General features: G+C 40.8%; 1 protein-coding gene across 2 annotated transcripts; it reads right to left on the bottom strand.

The window, feature by feature from the left end:
• Positions 1-4,243: 4,243 nt before the first annotated feature.
• Positions 4,244-15,013, bottom strand: LOC138959136 (uncharacterized). Of its 2 annotated transcripts, none has more exons than XM_070330501.1 (5): positions 14,908-15,013; positions 11,148-11,527; positions 9,431-9,719; positions 8,081-8,244; positions 4,244-5,975 (listed from the first exon to the last, which is right to left on the bottom strand). In XM_070330501.1, exons 2-5 carry the CDS (start codon positions 11,304-11,306, stop codon positions 5,742-5,744), a joined length of 846 nt encoding a protein of 281 aa, XP_070186602.1. In that variant the 5' UTR covers positions 11,307-11,527; positions 14,908-15,013; the 3' UTR covers positions 4,244-5,741. The 2 variants fall into 2 exon arrangements, with proteins under 2 accessions (XP_070186602.1, XP_070186603.1); XM_070330502.1 differs by lacking the exon at positions 14,908-15,013 and adding an exon at positions 14,346-14,742.
• Positions 15,014-15,900: the final 887 nt, after the last annotated feature.

The raw sequence follows: 15,900 nt of genomic DNA, 5'->3' as shown, positions 1-15,900 counted from the left end.
TTCAACCGTTGCTTCTCTCTGCACAAGCCAGCCGCTCCCCATACTCCCCCCCCTACCCCCCAAATCCCTCCCGCCACTTCCATCTCCCCCCTCCTTCTCCTGTTCCAGGCCAATCCAGCACTTCTCTCTCAAAACTTTGCTGGCATCTTGTGACGTCACCTGTGGTAAAGTGTTTTTGGCAGGTGCTGACCCCTCCCCTCTAACCTTTGACCTGGCATCAGCCCGATGTTTTGGCAAGCCGCTGACGCAGGACGGCGAATGTGTATGCCAGTCCTGGGGTGTGTGTGTGTGTGTGTGTGTGTGTGTCAGAGTGTGAGTGCGTGTGTTTTTGTGTGTAGTTGACATTTATACACAAAATAGTATAATGTGGCCACGCCACTGTGATACAAAATTCGTCGTGAACAGCCGCCTGATGAATTATGTGTTGAAGTACCAGTACAACATTCCTTTACTTTATGTTCTGAAATAGCTAGCTTTCATAACATCGCCAGATTAATTCGCTGACTAGGCTACATTTTCTAATTTATACTGAAGCGGGCAAGTCATGCAATCGGATGATCCTGGACTTGTTTCGTAAGCAAGTATAATATCTTTATTCAAAAGACTTCTGTATTACACATTTCCACTATAAAGCCACGCCTACACGCTGTCAGTCAAAGATTGTTTACCCCTAGGGCGCCTTGCTGCTCCCTCCTACTGCTGATACACTTTGGCCCCAAGGAATAGATCGTTACCATGGTTACCAGACTACCTCGGAGAGAGCGGCTTGCGTTTCCTGGATCGGATGTACCCCGCGCACTGGCGTTCATGCGGAAATGCTTTCAACAGACTTACAGGGCGGGGATGTAGCTCAGTCGGTAGCGCGCTGGATTTGTATCCAGTTGGCCGCTGTCAGCGTGAGTTCGTCCCCACGTTCCGCGAGAGATTATTTCTCAGAGTCAACTTTGTGTGCAGACTCTCCTCGGTGTCCGAACACCCCCCGTGTGTACACGCAAGCACAAGACCAAGTGCGCACGAAAAAGATCCTGTAATCCATGTCAGAGTTTGGTGGGTTATAGAAACACGAAAATATCCAGCATGTTTCCTCCGAAAGCGGCGTATGGCTGCCTAAATGGCGGGGTAAAAACGGCCATACACGTAAAAGCCGTGGGAATTTCAGCCCATGAACGAACAAACTTACAAACAGACTTACACAGTTCTACTCACAATGCCCATCTCTCCATGAAAAAAGGTCAACAAGGGGCAAGTTTTACTATGCCTTGCAATTTGCACATTGCCCTCTCTTTTTACATTTAGTCAAGTTTTGACTAAATGTTTTAACATAGAGGGGGGAATCGAGACGAGGGTCGTGGTGTATGTGTGTCTGTGTGTCTGTGTGTCTGTGTGTCTGTGTGTGTGTGTAGAGCGATTCAGACTAAACTACTGGGCCGATCTTTATGAAATTTGACATGAGAGTTCCTGGGTATGATATCCCCGAACGTTTTTTTCATTTTTTCGATAAATACCTTTGATGACGTCATATCCGGCTTTTTGTAAAAGGTGAGGCGGCACTGTCACACCCTCATTTTTCAATCAAATTGATTGAAATTTTGGCAAAGCAATCTTTGACGAAGCCCGGGGTTTGGTATTGCATTTCAGCTTGGTAGCGTAAAAACTAATGAGTGAGTTTGGTCATTAAAAATCGGAAAGTTGTAATTAAAATTAATTTTTTTATTAAACGATCCAAAAACAATTTCATCTTATTCTTCGTCATTTTCTGATTCCAAAAACATATACATATGTTATATTTGGATTAAAAACAAGCTCTGAAAATTAAAAATATAAAAATTATGATCAAAATTAAATTTCCGAAATCGTTTTAAAAACTATTTCATCTTTTTCCTTGTCGGTTCCTGATTCCAAAAACATATAGATATGATATGTTTGGATCAAAAAACACGCTCAGAAAGTTGAAACGAAGAGAGGTACAGTAAAGCGTGCTATGAAGCACAGCGCAATCGCTACCGCGCCAAACAGGCTCGTCACTTTCACTGCCTTTTGCACTAGCGGCGGACTACGTTCAGTTTCATTCTGTGAGTTCCACAGCTTGACTAAATGTAGTAATTTCGCCTTACGCGACTTGTTTTACATTTAGTCAAGTTTTGACTAAATGTTTTAACATAGAGGGGGAATCGAGACGAGGGCCGTGGTGTATGTGTGTGTGTGTGTGTGTGTGTGTGTGTGTGTGTGTGTGTGTGCGTGTGTGTGTGTGTAGAGCGATTCAGAGTAAACTACTGGACCGATCTTTATGAAATTTTACATGAGAGTTCCTCGGTATGAAATCCCCACACATTTTTTCATTTTTTCGACAAATGTCTTTTATGACATCATATCCGGCTTTTTGTAAAAGTTGAGGCGGCACTGTCACACCTTCATTTTTCAATCAAACTGATTGAAATTTTGGCCAAGCAATCTTCGACGAAGGCTGGACGTCGGTATTGCATTTCAGCATGGAGGCTTAAAAATTAATTAATGACTTTGGTCATTAAAAATCTGAAAGTTGTAATTAAAATTAATTTTTTTTAAAACGATCCAAAATTACTTTTATTTTATTTTTCATCATGTTCTGATTCCAAAAACATATAAATATGTTATATTCGGATTCAAAACAAGCTCTGAAAATTAAAAATATAAAAATTATGATTAAAATTAAATTTCCGAAATCATTTTAAAAACAATTTCATCTTATTCCTTGTCGGTTCCTGATTCCAAAAACATATAGATATGATATGTTTGGATTAAAAACACGCTCAGAAAGTTAAAACAAAGAGATGTACAGTAAAGCGTGCTATGCAGCACAGCGCAACCGCTACCGCGCTGAACAGGCTCGTCACTTTTACTGCCTTTTGCACTAGCGGCGGACTACGGTCATTGTGAAAAAATGCAGTGCGTTCAGTTTCATTCTGCGAGTTCCACAGCTTGACTAAATGTAGTAATTTCGCCTTACGCGACTTGTTTACATAGATGTTTTAACATAGAGGGGGAATCGAGACGAGGGTCGTGGTGTATGTGTGTGTAAGTGTGTGTGTGTGTGTGTGTGTAGAGCGATTCAGAGTAAACTAATCTTTATGAAATTTTACATGAGAGTTTCTGGGAATGATATCCCCAGATGATTTTTTTCTTTTTTGGGATAAATGTCTTTGATGATGTCATATCCGGCTTTTTGTAAAAGTTGAGGCAGCACTGTCACACCCTCATTTTTCAATTAAATTGATTGAAATTTTGGCCAAGCAATCTTCGACCAAGGCCGGACTTTGGTATTGCATTTCAGCTTGGAGGCTTAAAAATTAATTAATGACTTCTGGTCATTAAAAATCTGAAAATTGTAATTAAAATTATTTTTTTATAAAACGGTCCAAAAAAACAATTTCATCTTATTTTTCATCATTTTCTAATTCCAAAAACATATAAATATGTTATATTCGGATTAAAAACAAGCTCTGAAAATTGAAAATATGAAAATTATGATTAAAATTAAATTTCCGGAATCGATTTACAATTTTTACAATCTTATTCCTTGTCGGTTCCTGATTCTAAAAACATATAGATATGACATGTTTTGATTAAAAACAAGATCAGAAAGTTAAAAAGAATAGAGATACAAAAAGCGTACTAGCCTTCTCAGTGCACCCACTACCGCGCTATTCTGGATTGTCAATTTCATTGCCTTTGCCACGAGTATACGGTCTTGGTGAAAAAATGCAGTACGTTCAGTTTCATTCTGTGAGTTCGACAGCTTGACTAAATGTTGTATTTTCGCCTTACGCGACCTGTTTTTCCTGCACTGGGTTAAGAAAAGATTTTAAAAATCGTTCTTTTCGAGAAAAAAATAAAACTTTTTGAAGTTTGTGAAATTAGTGCAAAAGGTCAAAGAAAAACATCCATTGGTTTGGAAATTTTGTTGGTAACATTTGCTAGGAAAAAGTGTTCTGTCTGTGCTTACTTTGTATTTTGTTTTTGCTTCGTTTTGTTTTGCTTGCTGTTGTTGATGTTGTTGTTTAGTTGTTGTATTTTGCCTGCAATTCTCTTCCTCTCCAAAAAAGACCTGTTTATTACAGGCTTGTTAGAAATATGTTGCTTTACTTATAATAGGACTTTTTTAAAATTAATATTTTTTTAATAAAAGTTTAATAATTTTATTTGGATCTACAATTAATTAAACACACACACACACACACACACAAACACAAGAAATGCACTTAAAAATATGCTTGGCATTTTATGTAGCAAAAGTCTCACCGGTTTAACTCAAGATAAACATCTAAAAACTTCCAAACATGTGTGACAGGGGAGGTTACCGCTCCTTTCACCGCAGACTCTGCACCCGAGTTGTTGGCCTTAAAGTCAACACCTCTGGATTGTGGAATTCTGTTTATGATGGGGTCTGGTGGTTTCCGATTGTCTGTATGTTCATGGAAACCTTCGGGTTTGCATAACAGTTTTTATAGGGCTAAGAAATTGGCCCTAACATTTTCAATCCTGTTTGATTGCACTTCGCCTCCCGAGGTGATCGTAGTGTTTCGGCACTCGGTTACACATGTATCTATACTCTTTTTTTGACAACGCAGATGTGAAGGGAGGGTGGAGTGGTAGGGGGTGCTCAGATCAGGAAGCATTGAATAGAGACGCCAAGTCAGGGGTTGCAGTAACGTGACTTTTATTTAACATGTAACAGAAGGCAGTGTAGTTCGATCACTCCTCAATGTATAGCACAACTCCAACAGAACTCGTCACACAACTTTCCTCCGACGAAAACTGGACACCTCGCTGATATAAAACCAGCTCTAAAACGATTGTTCAAACACACACAAAAGGTCCCTTCATTTTCTCCTGCCAAACGAAGTTAATAATGGCTCAACTACACTCAATAATGGCTCAACTACACTCAATAATGGCTCAACTACACTCCCTGCCTTGACTAATACAGCAACACAGTCATCGTTCAATTATAAGTTGACCACAATTCAAATCACAAGCTGTCGCGCTACGAAAATCACACCGGGTACTGACACTACCCACGCTATCAGTATGATTCTCGCGCACACCCGTTTAAACAGTCAACGAATCAGAGACCAGCATCCAGACACACCCACCACGACAGAGCGATCCTGCCGGAGGGCACAAGCGTCAATGGGTGAGGGGGAGACAATTAATATACTAAAAGAGAGGGACAATTAAATGACCGGGAGTAACTTTAGGATAACTTTACTATATCATTGGTGACTGGTCACCACCTTGTCACACATGGAAAATGGGAGGAGAGATAGTAGACCAAACACAAGTTGATATTCCTCACAACCAAGAAACTACCATTCTCTTTCTCCATTGAAACTGCCCATGGCGAAGTGCTGCCCCATCATATTCATGTAAAAAAAAAGCCATGACCCAGTACAAATCTGAACACTTTTTAATCTGTTCAGGCTGTTCTGTTGAAAAAAATGACACACAAATGATGTCTGGAATGATTCACAATCGTGTAAGTAACACATTATAATTGATTCATACAGTGTTAACTGTGATGTGAGGCCCCTCGCTTAATAAAGGACCATTTTTGGGTCTATTTTCTGAACCAAAATATACCTTTTGGCTTGTCCCAATCAATGTTCTTTCATTGTAGATACCGCATACTCTACTTGGCAAATAAGTGTCACTCACACTATCACCCATACAAAGCTGATCGAGAAATTTACATTCACATCTGTTCACGCATCAAACATGTAATGTTCCAACAGTGCTTCGCCTTTAATAACCGCCCCTGAGAATAGCACTTTGCCCGAAGAGTAACCAGCCGCCGCCATGACAACCAGAAAAGGTAGGAAGTGTTCTATGCGTGGGTGAGCATCCTTGACGCGCTGGTCACGGTGACACGATGCAAGACGTTCACGTCGTTGTTCAGATGTCATATCAGGGTTCTTCAGAACATCATGCAGCCAGTCCTGCAGCAGACAAGAGTTGGAACATGTTCAATTTGTTTTTCTCTCGTTCCAATCAGAGATTTATTTTATAGTCAGTTCAATGTTATAAAAAGTCAGCATTCAGGTTGGTTTTGGTTTTAATTTTTGACCAGTCCAACGCAGAAAAAGAAGAAGAAAAAGGTTTTGATTTTTGTATACTTATTATCCTTGGGGAATTTCTTCACTTTTGAGTGTGTGTGTGTGTGGGGGGGGGGGGGGGGGGTCTGCATTTATGTAGGTTTTCCATACCCTCAGACTTTCGCTGTGAGCTTAGGATCTTTCTTGTGTCCATGCGTGCATTTACAAGAGGATTACAAGATAACAAACAGAGCTTGGTTCGAATTCATATGAAGTTCTTTATTTCGTTATTTCGTTATTCCTGACAATACTGGAGTGTTGGAGGGTGTTTTTATGGTTTCAATTATTATTTCTGGCCAGAGAAATCAAACTGGCCATAATATGTACACGCATTTTGACGGTTCAGGGCTTTTAGTATTTGTGCTGCAAGGTGTGTAACCAGGCATACTGCAATCCTGTTTTTTAAGGTACACAACTATATACTGGTCACATCAAAGTAGATTTATAACAGTTACTTCCCTTAGACAAATAGTTCAAGTTCAAATAGATGAATTCCGAAAATAACTCTGGTTTGTATGGGTTGTGAAAGAGTGTTCTTGCTTTTAGTGAATCAAACTTTCCCATGTGATATTATAGGCCAGTCACTAACAAGGGCTTTGTCTCCACACCATTGAGGGGTGTGTCTCCACACCATTGTGGGGTGTGTCTTCACACCATTGAGGGGTGTGTTTCCACACCATTGAGGGGTGTGTCTCCACACCATTGAGGGGTGTGTCTCCACACCATTGAGGGGTGTGTCTCCACACCATTGAGGGGTGTGTCTCCACACCATTGAGGGGTGTGTCTCCACACCATTGAGGGGTGTGTCTCCACACCATTGAGGGGTGTGTCTCCACACGTGATCCTTGTCAACATGAAGAGACTAACCTCTTGTGTGAGTGACTGGGATATAATATCACATGGGAAATGTTTGCCTCAATAAAAGCAACAGTATTCACTCTTTAACAACCCATATAAACCTGACAAAATCTGTTTCCAAACATCGTCTTTAACACACAAAAAACTATGCCCCTGATGTGATGTCTGATGAACATCTGCCACTCTCACCTAGTCCCAAAGATGTCTTGTTGTAACCAATACCGCCATAGGAAAAAATATGGTGATGCCGTGGACTAACTTCAACTTTAGTTTGAAAGTTGTCGAAATCTGTTTGACCATTTCAGCATATTTGCTGAAGTATTCGCATTAAACGAATTTCGGGTATTTTACCAATGTTAAAGGCACAGTGCAGCTCACAGCCTTCGTTTTGCGTTTTTGTTGCAGCTGAGTGCATTTACAGTTCAAAAATCCTCCTATGGTAGTAAAACAAACCCAAAACTACCAAACGACGACATCTGTGAAGCTCGACAGTTTCTTGTTCACGCGAGTGCATAAATTAACCTAGTTATTACGTGGTGTTTGGTCAGAGTTCGATTCAACTGAGTGATTCCGGCCTCCATTTTGTTTTACACAAACTCATGATGACGTCTGACATAGTTTGCTAGTGACGTGTCTTTTTGTGCATGATGTGGTGATCTACCTGATCTAAATTTAGATCCAAAAATAGGCCAAGACCAGCCGGGTCCGAGTACGAAATTAATTCGTAAAAAAATCGCAGTTCTTGACTCTTTGGGTGCAAGTCAATGAAACTTGGTAGTTCTTCTAACGGATAGCTGCCTGAGGTATGACTAAAAGCCCCAGGGGCTCCGTGCACCTGGATTTGATAAGTTCAGTATCTTTAAAATACCAGAAAAGGAATTGTCAACACGGCAGGCCTATTTACATCGTGATTGGAGCTATTGCTATGCTTTACATCTGAATTGGACCAGTTTTCATGGTATGTACTCTTCTTTTGTCTTTAAAGGTGACGTCAGGTTACAAAACACCCAGCGTGATCACTATGTGACCACGGTACAAAATTATTCTAAATACGATCTTCACTTTCTGCACAAATAACAACTAGTACACACCTGGAATTTCTTTCCATATTCAGGAGGGGCAGGACCCCCCATGCGATGTGTAGTGAATCCACTGCCAATGATGAGAACACCTTCCTCTCTAAGCGGTGCCAGAGCCTCCCCAAGGGCAAGATGTTTCTCTGGCAACAGGCTGGCATCCAGGGACAGCTGAAACACTGCAATGCAAGATCAATGACGACAACAAAAGTAACCAAAACAATAACATACACTTTATTGTCCACTAAAACAAATACATTCAAATGGAAATTTTTCTTCAAATAAAAACAAATAATTCCCTGCTTCTCAGATTTTCTGCAAGTAGCATCTGTCTATATCTAAGGATACAGTGGACTCCCCTACCCACCCAAGTACGACCCAAATTTAGAGGGCGGGGATGTAGCTCAGTTGGTAGCGCGCTGGCTTTGTAGCCAGTTGGTCGCTATCAGCGTGGGTTCGATCCCCACATTCGGCGAGAGATTTATTTCTCGGAGTCAACTTTGTGCAGACTCTCTTCGGTGTCCGAACACCCCTGTGTGCACACATGCGCACGAAAAAGATCCCACGTTCACAACGAAAGTCTCAGGGCTACGAAGACACGCATGCATCGTCTCTCGTCTCTGATTATCATGATCGTATTTCGATACTTTGACGAGACAAACCCAATGCTGGTGTGTCGAAGAAGACAGCCACTGCGGGCTTGTTCGAATCAAAGTATCACACCAATTATCTTCAGCGTATTACCAATACCTGTCCCAATATAGACCAGTTGGTCTAAGAGGACGTTAAACCCTAATACTTATAGTCAGTCAAATTTAGACTGCACAAAATATGAGAAAGTCAGGTATTAAAAGGGCAGGAGTTTGAAAATGGAGGTAAAAAATACAGATGTTATGGACAGAAAATCTGAGAGTATAGGGTCCTAAAATTGGGGCATTTTAAATCTTTGACCTTGATTATATCCAAGGTTGAAGTTTTCCTGCCAAGACCATACATATGCATCAATTCAGTAAATTTGATTAATAATGTCAATTTGAGTATAAATGAAAGAAAAGGATTAAACTGTACAGAGGTCATCCAATAAACATCAGAAAGATAGTTGGATGAAAACAGCAACAAAATTGTAATACCCACAATCCTCATCATCATCATCTTCATCATTATCATCACCACTACCCACCAACACCAACACCACCATCGTCAATGTCATCATCATCAATCACAACCACCACTGCACCTGCACCACCACCTCCACCACCATCATCATTGTCATCATCAATGTCGTCATCATCATCATCAATCACAACCACCACCAAGCACAACAAACAAAACCCAAAACACATAAGTCTATATAACACAGCTAACCTGGAACTTTAGGCTTTGGAAAAACCAGGAGCAGTGGCACAAAGACACCATGGTCGTATCCCCGCTCCCCGTCCGTGGCACATTTGATGCCCTTGGCTTCCAGAAGAGCTCGAGTCTTCTGGGCCAGCTCAGGTGCTCCTTTGGCTGGCCAGTTTAACTTGTATGTTTCTGGCGGAAAGCCATAGTAGTCGTAATAGAGGTCAGGCTGTGGCGTTGTCTGTACCGTCACTGTCTTCTCTTCCCAGTGAGCGCTGATCACCAGAATGGCCTTGCAAGACTGCATATTTTCCTGGAGAAGAGGAGTGTAACAGTTTTACTTCTTATTAAGATAAAACAGCAATTAACCTGTTAGCATAAGTTCTGTCTTCTTCTTCTTCTTCTGCATTCGTGGGCTGAAACTCCCATGTACACTCGTGTGTTTTTTTTGCACGAGTGGAATTTTACGTGTATGACCGTTTTTTACCCCACCATTTAGGCAGCCATACGCCGTTTTTAGAGGAAGCATGCTGGGTATTTTCGTGTTTCTATAACCCACCGAACTCTGACATGGATTACAGGATCTTTTTCGTGCGCACTTGGTCTTGTGCTTGCGTGTACACACGGGGGTGTTCGGACACCGAGGAGAGTCTGCACACAAAGTTGACTCTGAGAAATAAATCTCTCGCCGAACGTGGGGACGAACTCACGCTGACAGTGGCCAACTGGATACAAATCCAGCGTGCTACCGACTGAGCTACATCCCCGCCCATAAGTTCTGTCAATAATGAGTGCATACTACAGTGGAAGCCCCCCTTATAAGACCTCCAAAAATCTAAGAAAACAGAGTCTTAAAAGGGAGGAAGTCTTAAATGGGGGGGGGGGGGGGGGAGGGTCAAGGGGGGGTTCCACTGTAAAACAGCAAATACATCACCTGTTAGACCAAAAAAAATCAAAAATAGGTGTGGTTACGGTAACATAGCCCCAAAAAATAGGGTAGGAAGGTAGGCAATCACTTTGTTTTTGTTTTAACTTTTTTTTCTAATGTGCACAAATTAAACCTACTTGACAGGGAAATAAGTGTGTGACTCGGGTGCTTTCGCTTTCATTGCGTTTTCTGCACTCATTTTCTTGTTTTTTTGTGGGTTTTTTTTAAAAATGTAATAGGGTCGGCCCCTAAAAATAGGGTAGGTCGGGTTAACGTAACCACACCTATATTTTTTTTTAGGCCTTAGCATAAGTTCTGTCAATAATGAGTGCATACTACTCTAATGACTAATGCAGGTAAGAAAAAAAATAGAACATTATAATCCTGTGTTACAACATAAACATTTAGTGTATGCAAAAAAGAAACCTATGTCCTAAAAGCTAAGACATATGGCATCAGGGTGTTTTGCCCAGAGTATGCGGGGGGTGTTGTTTTGTCACTGATTAGACATTCCTTAACATGTTTTTATTTTATTCATAATTATATATTAACGGTGCAGTTGATATCCACCCCCACCCCCATTTATGACTGATCTTTTAAGATTTAGCATTTTCAGATATTCTGTTCATAACTTCTGTAAATTCGCCTCCATTTTAAGACTAATCCCTTTTTAACTTTGAGACCTGATTTTTTTCATTTTTTTTAAGATCTTAAAAGGGGGGGGGGGGGCTGGGGGGGTGGGGGGGGCTGGGGGGTGGGGGTGGGGGGGAGGTTCAATGGTAGCAGTCTGTCTCTTTCGGATTCCTGTCTAACCTTAGTTGCCATGTTTTTGAGGTAGTGAGCAGCAGAAGAGTCTCTGTCCATGCCTTTGAGAAAGCTCTTTGCCCCGCCAGAGTCTTTGTAGCTCATGAAGAACGAAGGCCCACCTCCATGAGACAGGAACACCACTGGCTGCTTTGCCACTTCTGTCATCTTCTCCTTATTCTGTCCCTTGGCTCCCTCAGGATACTGACTGGAGGAATATTTGTTGGCGCCTTTTTATGCTCCAGCCAGAGCGAAGAAGATTAATTCAGTCAGTCCAGTCGTTTTCTGAGAATCACACTTGCAGGATGGCAGTCAAAATCACAGGCTGGGTTGATATGGAGATATATAGTTTCAAGGTTCTTGATGTGTGCAGGATGTGTGACGAATGCCTGTTGGTGGAAAAATACAAATGCAGATACATATGTTAGCACTGACACATACAACCGTACACCTGGATCGGTTTGACGAATGCCTGCTGGTTGAAAAATTCGTGATGAATCACACTCCATTGGAAATGCAGATCCGTTAGCACTAACACATACAACCGAACACCTGAACTGAGAGCGGGAAGGCATGTAAGTAGAACTCACACACACAGACACATATAGTATGATATACACAGACACACATATATTTAACACATTCACAAGGACAGACACAGACCGGCACACACACACACACACACACACACACACACACACACACACACACACACACACACACAAAACACTGAATAAATACAAATCACACACAAATAAAGATTGTTTTCCTCCACCATTACCATGATGACAGCTATGACAGTACATCCGAAAATGTAATGAGCTAATAAAACATGAATTTCATCAACATTATCATTATTGCTATGAATGACCCATTTACACTTCTTATGTAACAAAATCACTCTCGTATAATCTGCGTGTTTTCAAACTACATGGTGCAACGTTCTTCTTCTTCGTCGTTCGCTCAGACAGCAACTCCGGAGGCGTGCAACGTTCTTAAACTGATCGAACAAGCCTGAACAAGAGATTCCTATCGTATATATATACAAGAAAAATGTTCATTCAAAATGAACAGCGTCGATGCAATGTCCACCAAAGATTTATTTTGGGAAGTGTTAAAAGGTTAGGGTCAAAAGTCAATGAATTGCATGTTGTGCTGGATATATAAATTGTTTATTTCAGTCAATGCTTGCTATGAATTGATCAAACAGCCACAAGATAAAACAAGTCGCGTAAGGCGAAATTACTACATTTAGTCAAGCTGTGGAACTCACAGAATGAAACTGAACGTAGTCCGCCGCTAGTGCAAAAGGCAGTGAAAGTGACGAGCCTGTTTGGTGCGGTAACGGTTGCGCTGTGCTTCATAGCACGCTTTACTGTACCTCTCTTCGTTTTAACTTTCTGAGCGTGTTTTTAATCCAAACATATCATATCTATATGTTTTTGGAATCAGGAACCGACAAGGAATAAGATGAAATAGTTTTTAAAACGATTTCGGAAATTTAATTTTGATCATAATTTTTATATTTTTGAGTCACTTGAGAAAAAGTGACTCTATGTAATCGGTCAGTGTTAGTCTGTCCGGCCGGCCGTCCGGCCGGCCGTCCGTAGACACCACCTTAACGTTGGACTTTTCTCGGAAACTATCAAAGCGATCGGGCTCATATTTTGTTTAGTCGTGACCTCCAATGACCTCTACACTTTAACGATTTTCTCGGAAACTATCAAAGCGATCGGGCTCATATTTTGTTTAGTCGTGACCTCCAATGACCTCCACACTTTAACGATGGTTTCGTTGACCTTTGACCTTTTTCAAGGTCACAGGTCAGCGTCAAAGGAAAAATTAGACATTTTATATCTTTGACAAAGTTCATCGGATGTGATTGAAACTTTGTAGGATTATTCTTTACATCAAAGTATTTACATCTGTAGCCTTTTACGAACGTTATCAGAAAAACAAGGGAGATAACTAGCCTTTTCTGTTCGGCAACACACAACTTAACGTTGGGCTTTTCTCGGAAACTATAAAAGTGACCGGGCTCAAATTTTATGTGAACGTGACTCATTGTGTTGTGAATAGCAATTTCTTCCTGTCCATCTGATGCCTCATATAATATTCAGAACTGCGAAAGTGACTCGATCGAGCGTTTGCTCTTCTTGTTAATTTTCAGACTGAGCTTGTTTTTAATCCAAATATAACATATTTATATGTTTTTGGAATCAGAAAAGGATGAACGTAAATTTGGATCGTTTTATAATTCATTTATTTTTTTACAATTTTCAGATTTTTAATGACCAAAGTCATTAATTAATTTTTAAGCCACCAAACTGAAATGCAATACGGAAGTCCGGCCTTCGTCGAAGATTGCTTGGCCAAAATTTCAATCAATTTGATTGAAAAATGAGGGTGTGACAGTGCAGCCTCAACTTGTACAAAAAAGCCGGATATGACGTCATAAAAGACGTTTATAAAAAATATAAAAAAAACGTCCTGGAATATCATTCCCAGGAAGTCTCATGTCAAATTTCATAAAGATCGGTCCAGTAGTTTAGTCTGAATCGTTCTACACACACACACACACACAGACAGACACACACACACACACACACACACACACATACACCAAGACCCTCGTCTCGATTCCCCCCTCTATGTTAAGACATTTAGTAAAAACTTTTTAATTAAAAAATAGAGCTTGTTTGAAACAGGTAGAAAGGAAGAGTTGATATTGCAATATCTGTACGTGGGAATGTGGTGAAAAAGAGTGCTAAAAGTAGTAAGTCGGCCTCAGATCCATTTCAAATATTTATTGCAGAAAAACAAAATACAAATTAAAAACAAAACCACCGAACCATTACCAGGTGTCATAGGAATGTTTGAAAACAATAGTTTTAATTTTACACTGTAAATACAGGAATCAGAATTAAACACCTCAAATTGGCACATGCATAATGAATCACCTGGAATTGCAACAGGGAGATACTGAAGTAATTGGAAACAAACACTTGAAATTGACAGAGAAACAATTGAAAATATATTACTGACATGAGCGTACAATATTTTAATGGAAGTGCATTTTTAGCACGAAGCATCCGCAGGAGGATGCACTAACAATTACATAGTGCCACAAAATGTGTACGGACATTTCACAACCGTGCATTATTAGCACAGAACACATACATGGGGGCGCACAAAACATTATTGTACCATGATGATGATCGGGATTGTTGAAGATCTTTTCTTGTGCAAGGCGCCCCTGTATGACCGCAACTGATCCAACCGGCCGCATCTGAACAAACGACGTCGAAACGGCGCGAAACACGTCCTCTCGGTTGGTCTCGGATTGACTCGGCTCCTCTCGGTCTTTTTTTTGTGTGTGTCTTTTTTTCTTTTCCTTATGGTCGGAGTGGTATATTTATGTACATCTTAGATTAAAAAAAACACCCGAAAGCTGTGTTTAATCGTTTCGCGTAAATTGTACATTTTTTTCAGCTTTGAAATTGTTTTGGCTTGGAGAGTCAGCGCGCTTTGGCTTGGAGACTAATTCTCCACAGGCACGTTCTTCCCAACCACAGATACCAGCGTCGTCCGCGACGCTGGAATAATATATCATACATTAAAAACCCTGATATCAGACGATACTTTCGAGTGTGTGAAGACATACGCATCGCCGGTTCATGCTGACTGCTTGTTTTCATTTGTATGACATCGCGTTCAGTATACCTCGAACGGTTCTCTAGGCATAGAGGAGAACCAGTCTGTAACTTACTTCAAACCCATGGGCTAATAATTGAAGACACAATTTGTGAAGCTGATCGGCTTTTTGCACTGTCATGCAATGTAATCATTGTTTACAATAACACATGGGAAGTAACTCTGATGGTGCGAATGGATCCTCGGTGGCTTGGTGGTAAATCATTTGTGTGTCAGCACGGTGTGTGTGTGCCCAGCGTGTGTGTGTGTATGCCCAATGTGTGTGTGTGTGTGTGTGTATGTGTATCACTGTATGTGTGTGAGTGTCGGACGATCTCAGTCGGTCTGTCTGTCTGTCGCTCGCTCTCTCTTTCTCTCTCCCAGGCCACTCAGTAGGGTTGGAAAAAAACCCTGGGAAAATGCCATTTTTGAGCTAAAAAGCATGACTTCAATGATTGCTTTAGGCCAAAAAAAATAATAGGTGTGGTTACGGTAACATGGCCAAAAAAATAGGGTAGGAAGGTAGGCAATCACATTTTTTTCTTTTTTTTTTTCTAATGTGTACAAATTAAACCTACTTGACAGGGAAATAAGTGTGCGACTCGGGCGCTTTCGCTTTCATTGCGTTTTCTGCACTCGTTTACTTGTTGTTTTGGGTATTTTTTTGACAAATGTAATAAAAAGTTATAGGGTCGGCCCCAAAAAATAGGGTAGGTCGGGTTACCGTAACCACACCTATTTTTTTTTTTAGGCCTTATAAAAAGTCAATTTTCAGTCTTTATGCTATTTCTGTCTTTATGCGGCTATAATGACCTTGTCAGTCTCGGTTGGTCAGTTTAGAGAGTGGGTGGAGCTGGGGGCTGGTATAACTGTTGCGGCCATGATGTATGACACGGACCGACCACTCGAATGTATGAATGATTGAACTTAACAAGAAGGGCAAAGCCCATACGACTCACATGCTTTACACATTTTTCCTACCAAAATACATGTGACCTTGACCCAAGGTCAAGGTCATCCAAGGTCATGCAACACAAAGCTGTTAATTCAAGACATAGGAAGTACAATG

Source organism: Littorina saxatilis, linkage group LG2 (assembly GCF_037325665.1).
Source record: "Littorina saxatilis isolate snail1 linkage group LG2, US_GU_Lsax_2.0, whole genome shotgun sequence".
In the NCBI taxonomy this organism is placed as follows: Eukaryota; Metazoa; Mollusca; class Gastropoda; order Littorinimorpha; family Littorinidae; genus Littorina; species Littorina saxatilis.
The sequence above is the reverse complement of the archived record's forward strand: the minus strand, read 5'-3'. Positions and strand labels throughout refer to the sequence as shown.